The sequence below is a fragment of the Furipterus horrens genome, unplaced genomic scaffold (genome assembly GCF_987537825.1).
Source record: "Furipterus horrens unplaced genomic scaffold, mFurHor1.1.pri manual_scaffold_2, whole genome shotgun sequence".
Lineage (NCBI taxonomy): Eukaryota > Metazoa > Chordata > Mammalia > Chiroptera > Furipteridae > Furipterus > Furipterus horrens.
Genome location: NW_028327172.1, coordinates 168,902,175 through 168,911,511, shown reverse-complemented (window position 1 = coordinate 168,911,511; position 9,337 = coordinate 168,902,175). Strand labels below are relative to the sequence as shown.

At 47.8% G+C, this 9,337-nt stretch overlaps 1 protein-coding gene and 1 non-coding gene across 2 annotated transcripts; both read right to left on the bottom strand.

The window, feature by feature from the left end:
* Nucleotides 1-344: 344 nt before the first annotated feature.
* LOC150019927 (U1 spliceosomal RNA) lies at nt 345-508 on the bottom strand. The gene has a single exon (XR_016509539.1). It is a non-coding gene; the product is annotated as a U1 spliceosomal RNA (small nuclear RNA).
* A 1,686-nt stretch (nt 509-2,194) lies between these two features.
* On the bottom strand, nt 2,195-6,614 carry SOWAHB (sosondowah ankyrin repeat domain family member B). The gene has a single exon (XM_090268094.1). It carries the CDS (start codon nt 6,291-6,293, stop codon nt 3,906-3,908), a length of 2,388 nt encoding a protein of 795 aa, XP_090124220.1. The 5' UTR covers nt 6,294-6,614; the 3' UTR covers nt 2,195-3,905.
* Nucleotides 6,615-9,337: the final 2,723 nt, after the last annotated feature.

Sequence of the window (9,337 nt, the reverse complement as noted above, 5' to 3'; positions counted from 1 at the left end):
ACCTGGCCTTAAGTTACCTTTCTATCTTCATCTCTCTCCACACCATCTCACTGGCCAGGCATCCCTCACAACCACATGTGGCTAAGTGTCCCCTGAATACATCGTGCAGCCTTGCTCCAGCTCCTTCTGGAATATTCTTTCCTCCTTTCTCCACTTTGCCTTTCAAAGCCCATCTAACTTCCATTTTGCCTTTTTAACCCACCCCTGCCTGGGAAAAGTGCCATGAGAGCGGGAAACATGTATATCTTACTGAATGTTGTATTTCCAACAAAATCATAGAGCTTGACACATAGAAAATGCTCCACAAATATCCCCTTCTTTGTATACTCATAGTCTCCCCCCACCAGGGGAGAGCTTGAACGCAGTCCCCTGCTACCACAAATTATGCAGTTGAGTTTCCCATATTTGGGGAAATCCCAGGGGTCAGCACATCAAGAGTGCAATGAGTAAGTCTCACCCTGGGAAAACCACCTTTGTGATCATGGTATCTCCTCTGCCAGGTAAGTATTATTCTCATGGTCTTGATGCACATGTCTACCCACTTACCTCATGTTCTGGAATTAGTTTTCAGTGACACTCTCTTTGTCTTTATCACATAACAGATGATCCATAAATACCTAATAAATCTAGATGAGTTGAAAATACATTCTCTAATCTCCAGATGTTCAAATTTGTAAGGAAAGGCAAAACATTCAAACAATTTGCTAAAACACTATACAGCAAAACTGTAAGTGGGATGTGGGCACAGTATTGTGAGAATTCTCATGAAAGAGCTCTACCTCCTTCTGACCTGTAGGTCTCTACCCTGGAATCTTCATGATTTGAACTATTCTGGAACATTTGAACAATCCCTGGAAAACTAAGAGTAATTTCACCAGGAAAACAACAAAAGAGTTGCTAAGCTGAAGGAACTCAACACCGACAAAGAAACTAAGAGGTGGGCTGGTGTGGCTTCAGTGGAGGGTTTGTGGAAGGGATTGGTTGGCAGGAGGCTGGAAAAAATGTGCTGGGCCTGGCATCACTCCTGACCTGAATCTTACAACATGAGCAAGAGGGTGATTCGATCAGATCTGTGTTTTAGATCTGTGTTTTAACTCTGTGCTCACAGCCTCTTCTGCCTTGCCCCCTCCCAACACAATTGACCATGTAAGAGTTGACCAGAGTCACAAGTATGACATGTGGACAAAAGCCAGAGCAACCCAAATCCTCATAAGAACCAACTTGAAATCCAGGACTGTGTTCTAACCATGCAGCAATCAGCCAACACCAGTGCTATGCAAATCATACACTGAAGCAGCAGTTAAGAATGTGGTAGAACCACCAAAGCTGGTTTCTTTGGAAAGCCAGCATCATTCACTAAGACTCCTGGCCTTAGTGAAGCCCTCCCTGATTTTCCCAGCCCAATGGAAACTCTCCTCTGCAATACTCTGGAGCGCTTAATTTTGTACTCATGACACTTTGAAATTTTTTTCTTGCATTATAGTTATGTTGTGCTCATTTCTGGTACCACCTTTTTTCTCTTTGCATCATTTCAAAAGCTTACATCTAACATAATACAGCTTTAAAAGATTCCTTGGGCATAGTAGGAGGGAGTGAAGTAGACAGGAAGATGTTGAGAAGAACTATATGCACAACCAGAGGGCATGGACTAAGGGGAGGGACAACTGGAGAGAGGAGGGTCACTGGGTGGAAGGGAACAAAGGGAAAAGAAATTGGGACAACTGTAACAGCATAATCAATAATGCATATTTTTAAAAAAAGGTACCTTGGGAGCAAGATAGGGTATAAATACTCAAAAACAAATCTTGCTAGGTTTTAAGTTTCAAGAAGAAAGAGGTCACTCACCTATATAAATCCTACAGCACTAAGCAGAACTTATTGGTTAAATAAATTGATGTAGTGGTAAAAACATGGTAAAGTAAAAACATTCCTTGGCTTTTAAAGAAGTTGATAGTTTTGTAATTTTTTTTTCTTGAAAAACATCGATTTACTAAAATATTTGCATAGATGTTTATCTTTTATTCTTTTAAATTTTCACCTCTCCTAACCATGGCTCCACTGTGTGGGGATATCCCTCTTTTTTCTAGATTTGATTTGCCATAGTTTCATCCCTTGTATAAGGTCTCTTTGGAAAAACAACACTTAGATTTCTTTATTATGTCTACTTTAATGTTTTTTTAATAGAACGGAGATATGTTTATTTCAGCAAAATTATAAAGTAAAACTACAAACAAAAAATATTTGACATTCTTTGAGATAGTTTTGTAAAGAAGAACGTTAACAGTAATCAGCATAAATACAATAAGTTATGAAGATTTGTTGACATTTCAATGGGGAGGGGAGATAACCAGAAGAAATATAAAAATACTTTAAAAAGACATCATCATTGCCACAGCACATGAAAACATTTCCATAAAAAATTAGCATTCTCTACTTGGACATTTCTTTATATATATATATATATATATATATATATATATATATATATATATATATATATAAAACTTATCTACTTATTTTTAGAGAGAGGGGAAAAGAAGGAGAAAGAGAGCGAGAGAAACATCAATGTATGGTTGCCTCTTGCGTGCCCCCAGCTGGGGACCTAGCCTGCAACCCAGGTATGTGCCCTGACTGGGAATCAAACTGGCAACTCTTTGGTTCACAGGCCAGTGCTCTATTCACTGAGCCACACTAACCAGGGCTAGACATTTCATCTTTTTAACCCTCTTTGAATCTGCATTCTGAAATCTTGCCATTCTCATTTTATAGACCTGCAAAGATCAGTCCTATCACAAGCAATTAAGAGGAGCACTTCCTGTTAGAGAAACAGCACTTCAGGCTAGTGTTTAATCTTAATTGGCAACAAGTTTAGTGCAAATAAAATTACACTTAGCAGCTTAAAAAATTTCTGGTGGGGAAGCATTCCCACCTTAGCCCTTACTGCTTCCCCAAAGCAAAATAATTTCTCTCCTTTCATAAGTGTGAACACTGGACATTAAAACCTGTTGAAAGCTGCTAATGCTAACTCTACTGCTTATGACACAGGGAGTTTCCATGTCACCAGGCACATGAGCCAACAGTGTTTACATGTACAAAGTTTACCTTAGGTTGATGTAGGGCCTGAACATCAGTCTTACTGGATCTTACCCAACAGCTTCTCCGATTGTGGAGAAGACTCCCAAAGGAGGCACTAATCATTTCATGCATTAGCCTCTGTAGGTTGCCTCTATAGGAAGACCAGGACAGAGCTGGGGAATCTCTTAAATCAAATTCAGCTCTCAGGTAAAAAGTTTATTTCACTGATGTGAATGGGAAAGGAGGGAGGGAGAAAGGAAAGAAGGGGGAAAAGAAAAAAAAGAATGAACAAAGGAAAATATTTTTAAAAGAATGAGAAAAGAAAAGAGGAGCCATCTGATTTCAAATCTGGTGCTTTCCACTCTCAGCCAAATTATTCTCCAAATGAATAGAAGCCAGAACACAACCAGCCAGAGAGGATTTTGTTTGAGCTTTGTCAATTCCTCGAAGTGGCTCCCTTCTTGTTAGACATCTGTTCCCTCTCTAGCCAAGGCCTGGTATTGCTGCCTCAGAAAACAATGTGGCTTACTGTGCCCAGATCTGAGGTGCAAGGAAAGAGGAAGAAAACATGCTGAGTTTTAAGCACCTGACTCTGCCCCTTGTAGAGGTTTTACTGGCCCAAGGACCTGAGCTGTCAGAAAGCTTGAATGATCCCTGAGATCCACAATGTGCTGACAAAAAGTTCAGGCAGGTAAACACTAGGTAGGCCATCTCACTTGATCTCTCTCTTTTCTAACTCCTCAGCAATTTTTCTCTTCCTCCTGAATTCTCTTGCTGAGTAGCTCAAGGATGGGGGTGCCATGGCTGCATGCTGGAGAGAAGGGCCCACCTTAGTCACTGTACTCTTCTCTTTCCCTTAGAGTGGGGAATTTCTCATACTGGTTTGTCAATTTCCATTTGTTGTGGTGACTTTTGAGTAGTGCAGCCAAGGAAGTCTTTCGGGTGATATTTCTAGATATTTCCCAACTCTTGGCCTTCCTGGTAGGGGAAGAGCTTCGGACTAAGGGATAGACAGGAAAAATAGGCCTGCCCGGAGGGGCTCCCAGGAGCTGCCATATTTCCCCAGAGGTATTGCTAGACAGGTACTGCCACGGCTTCTTCCCACTGCTGTCGCGGACATTGACCCGAGAAGCCAACGTTTTCACTAGCAATTTCATGACTCCCTGGTGGCCATGAATGGCAGCAAGGTGTAGAGGGGTATACCCACAACTGGACTTCACATTTACATCAAGAGCAATTCCCACTTTCTGGGTTCCCGAGACCAAGTCCTGAAGGGCCCTGAGGTCACCATGTTTGGCTATCCAGTGCAAAGCAGTGTACCCAGTTAAGAAGTCCTTGTGCAAAGCCAGCTGAGGATCCTCCCAGAACAAAGCCAACACCTGCATCCAAGAGCCAGTAGCAAGCTTCACAATCCATTCATGCTCCCTGGCATCTAGGGGGACCAGACACGACTTATGCTCAGGTCTGTGCGCGACCAAGGCTGCAGGCTCCTGCCTACCTGGGGCCCGCAAGCTGTGCAGCGGACCCCTCTCAGCAACAGCAGCCTTCATGTCAGCAGATTTGGCTGTCAAAGCAGCATCCACCCTGGGGTTTGACACTGCTCCTGCCTTGGAGGGTTTCCTGGACCGTGGTGGGCGCCGACTTCTTTTCAGCAAGCCCTCCTCAAGACACTCCTCATCGGAGGAGGAGGATCTGGCTCTCCCTGCCTGAGAGCTTCTCCTGAGGGATCTCCTTAACTTGGGAGCTGACCAGGGCAAAGGCTCCTGCGAGTGGCCTCCAACGCCATTAGCCCCTTTTGGGACCTGCTGAGAGGTATGACTGTCCTCTCTGTTCCCCAGGCCCTGAGGGCTCCTGCTGGCGCTGCCCTCCTTTGGAGAAAGGCGACCAGCTGAATTCTTGAGCTTCCTCCAATCTGGGGCTCCCAGGGCACCGTGCAGCCCCTCTTCAGAACCTCCAGGGGACTCTTTGGGTCCGCTGCTGCTCTCCTCACTGCTGTGCCTCTCCTGGTCCACAAAGTCATCCAGTTCTTGGAGGAAGAGCTGACAACGGATGCTACGAAAGACTGGCAATAGAGGATTCCCAGGCCGGGATTCCGGAACAACAGGAGAGAAGGAATGAGGAGAAAGTGAAGGGTCTAAAGGCGCCAACTTAGGTTCCGGGACCCAGAATCCCAGCTCAGAGGGGAAGTTGTCTGGCACCACTGTCCAGGCTCTGATGGGGCCCTGGTCCCGGACCTCAGGTATTTGGGGATGTCTGGCCACCCATTCTCGAGTGCGTTGCTGCTGCTGCATGGAATAATGCAGATCGCCCGGCGTCCACAGCTCCCTCGGGTCTCCGGGAGAGGGAGGGAGGGGCAGGAGGGCAGGCTGGGAAGCCCCGCTCCCAGTAGCCTCGACGGTTGGAGGAGAGGAGAGGGGCGCTGCGGGTACCCGCGCGGGCTCAGCAGGAGCACCTTGCCGCTCCTGCCTGGGAGCCCCGTGGTCACCTTGGGCAGCCGGAGCCTGCATCGGCGCCTTCCCAGCGGTAGCAGGGTCTGGGATTGCGCTGGACGGTGGCGGCGGCCCGTTCTGGAGACTTTCCCAGGAGCAGCGGCCCTGCATCTCCACCTCCGAGCATTTCGCTCCGACCTGGGCAGCTGCCCCCGCAGCTGCGGATACCTTCGCCCTGTGACCCGAGCCGCGTCTTGGCCCGCCGCCTCCCTGGGCCGTCTCCCGGGCGCCGCTGGCGGGGAGTCCATTGCAACCTGGATCAGCCACTGGGGCTGCGGCACCTGCCGGCTCGTCCTCTGGCTCCTTCTCGCGTCGCCGCCGCCGCCGCCTAGGCTGCTGCTGCCGCTGCTGCTGTTGCTGCTGTGGCGGCGGCGGCGGCTGCGGCGGCGTCTCCTCCCGGAGCGCGCCTCGCAGGGAGCAGGGTGCAGCTCCACCTGCAGGGGCGTTGGCGGACGGGTCTCTGGGTCGCTGCAGCCCCTCCTCCCCTAAAAGGTCCCTGTACTTCTTCTTAAGTACCACGTACTTGGTGCCGTCGGGGTCCTGGCGCACTGCGGCGACCGAGTTGACAAAGCCCTTGAAGAGCTCGCGGCGGCGCTGGTGCTGGCTGGGGGACGCATCCGGGTCTCGGAGGTAGCTCCTGAAGTGGCTCAGCAGGGCGGCGTTGGTCACGCGGCCCCCGGCCTGGCACAGAAAGTCCAGTAGTGCCTCCTGGCTCAACTCCCGGGCCATCGCTGCCGTGTTGTACCCCGGTCTCGGGGTGTCTGTCTCTTGTCCTCCCTGCGCTCTCCCCGCGAGCCGAAACCTTGGCCTGTCGAGTGTCACCTGCACCCGGGGCGGCGCCACCCGCCTCCATCAGCCGCGGTGGCTGACGCGGCTTGCGGCCCCCTGAGCGCGCCAAGTGGGCCGCGGGTCCCTAGGGGAGAAGCCCCCGGGCTGAGCCCCGGCAAGCAGCCAGGGGTTGCGGGGGGGAAAGGGCGGGTCTCTGGCCGCCCCTGCGCAACGCCGGCCTCTTGCAGTAAGTCCCGGCAGCGAAAGTTCCCGGGATAGGTTGGAGTCGGTTTCACCTGCGCCGTGGCAACGCCTCCTCCTGGGCTCCGGGGAAAGCGCCCCACCCACCTACTCCGGTCCCTCCGCCCTTTGAGGTCTCCCCCAACAGTGCCACCCATCCCATATGAGTCAGGCTGGTTAGAGCCAGGCGAGCGCGTGGGTGAGGTCGCGGGCAAGCGGGAGCGGGCCACGAACCGCTCTGCAGGCGCGCAGCCGCTCCCGGCCCGGGAACTGAAAGGCAGGTGAGCGACCGGCCGCTCCTTTGGGTCTCGGCCACCTAGGAAAGAAAAGCGATGGAAGATCCGTTCCTGCCTTCTCCTTGAGCTGCGTAAGTAATGGCTAAAGTCCATGAATGGGGAAAAAGGTGCATATTAACCAGCATTCTGCGGTCTCTATAAAAGATGCCTTTCTTTAATAATGCTGTGGGGTAGTAATTTCAGATCGCCTGAGGTCGGGAAACTCACTTTACATCCCAAGCAGGCCTCTCTTGATCTGGTGATACTGCCCAGGTACCGGCAACAAGGGGTCCCAATATACTCAAGTCTGTACTGAGAAGAAAAATCACTCTGAGGGTTACAGGTTGGTCTCGGCCTTTCCTTTTGCTTTGTAATTGTTGCACTTTAAGGTGCAGGAAAAATCTGTTTGATCATTGATTGTTCCAGCAGCTCAAATGACCAGTAATTCTGTCTTGACAGTTCAGGTATTTGATGCCCAGTGTTACTTTGTTTTTGTTTACTCTAAAATTTGTGAGGCAAAGGGATTTTTGTACCGTCTCTTTTGTGTTGGCTTAAGTGAAGTTGTCTTTTCTCTTGAGTGTGAGGTTTCCCCCTCACGTCCAAAATGTTGCTTAATGTTGCTTAATGTTCATGTTACACACTAACCTGATTTGACCTCACTACTCCAAACATTAGAATGTCCGTACACTCTAATTCTCCATTCAGAGGCTGTGAACTTTCTAATTTGAGTCCATTTGTAGCCAGTGATAGCTCTTTCATTGGCCTCTTCAAGATAGTAGAATGATAGCACTTGTTCTTACAGCTGCTTTCCCCTTCGTTTTATCTGTCCCTACTTTGGGACCGTCCTTTCTTTTATTGAGGACCTGGAGTAGAGGTCCTGTTTACATTCCCAGGATACTTTCATTGCTTGATCTACTCACCTCTCTGGCTCCACACCCTCCCCCATGCCTTTCTTAGCTCTCATCTTATTTCTTTCAATTTTGATGTCCTTGTTATCCTCAGCCCCAAATGTGATGGCAAGTCTATTCCTTGAAATCCTGTCACCATATCTGTTTCCAATGATGACATCTCTGTTTTCTCCTGCTCTGTCATTTACCACTCTTCTTTCCTATATGCCCCTCATCTTTCCAATTTCCTTCTTTTCTCTGTCATTTCTGATTGTGTCATGAGTCCCTGTCCTTTTTCGCCAAGGGAGGGTATTGGAAGTACGTTGGCCCCACAATTTCAACATGTCTTAACATAAATCAGTCTTAGTGATGGCCACATAGGCCATTAGCTAAGATTTATTTTAAGTCCCCAACAGTAACCTGATACTTTTCTATGAATGAATTGGAATCTTTGGCTCTGTTATCTAGGTCAGAAAGGAAAACTGGGTAACATTTTTGTCTATTTTTGTCATTTTCTAGATCTAAACCCATTATTAGGTTGGGGCGGGGGGATAATGGTTTCCATGAGGTGGAACATTAGATTCAAGCTTTTAGGAGGGTTATTAAAATAAAGGTTTGTTGAACTTCAGCTTCATTTTGTGTTTGTTTCCTGGTGCTGGGTCTTGATGGGATCAAGAGGTGTGTCCACAGCTAGGACAGAAAGGAGGTCAAATGGGAAATTGATGTAGATAGGTGATTTAGGGTGGCAAGAGGGAAAAAACCCCTTTGGTATTTTTCAAAACTTTTGGTTAAAAAATAGGGTTTTGTGGCAAGAGGACTTGAAGCACTTAAAAGACTAGGGAGAAAGGAAGGGGTCATCAAGGACATGGTTGTTGAAATGAGATTATCTTTAGTTGATGGTGAAATTAGTAGATCTGGAGCATAAAACAGGGGAAAAAAAGAAAAAATGCATTTGCTTTTAATTTCTGGATGGCCAGGTGGTTTAATATCCAGACCTTCTCTCCTCCTTTTTTTCTCTTGGTTAAGGAGATGGTTTATTACAATGCTTTTTACCTTATTTCAGGGAGCATTTTTATTCCTCCCTTAAATACTGTTCACTGCTTCCAAAAATACTTATGGACTATCCATGTTCCTCTGGCACTACTGAAAATGTATATAAAGAAGAAAACATACTAGATAACTCACACTATTTATTGGGAGCAACTAACAAAAGCAATGGCCCAAACCTGTGTGTTAAGTAACTTAATAAAGATGTGTGTGCACCAGATGCTGGAGAAGTTGAGGGGTGGTGTGTAAACGAAGAACCCCGGCTCAGCTTGGGGGTCAGAACAATTTTCCAATAAGAGACAACTTTGAGTAGAAGAAGTGAGGAAGAGGCAGAGAAAACAGTGCTGCAAAAGCACAAAGGTCTGGCCCAGCACAGTGTATCTGGGGAGCTAGCTACAAATATATCTACTTGGCTTTAAAGAAGAGGACATGTGTGGATGTGCTGCCAATGTGAGAGGGAGTCAGGAAATAAAGAAGGGAAGGAGCCAGGAGGGGAGCCTTTGAAGAATATTTGGGAGGGTAGTGACCTGACCAGATTTGTGCTTTAGGAAGATCA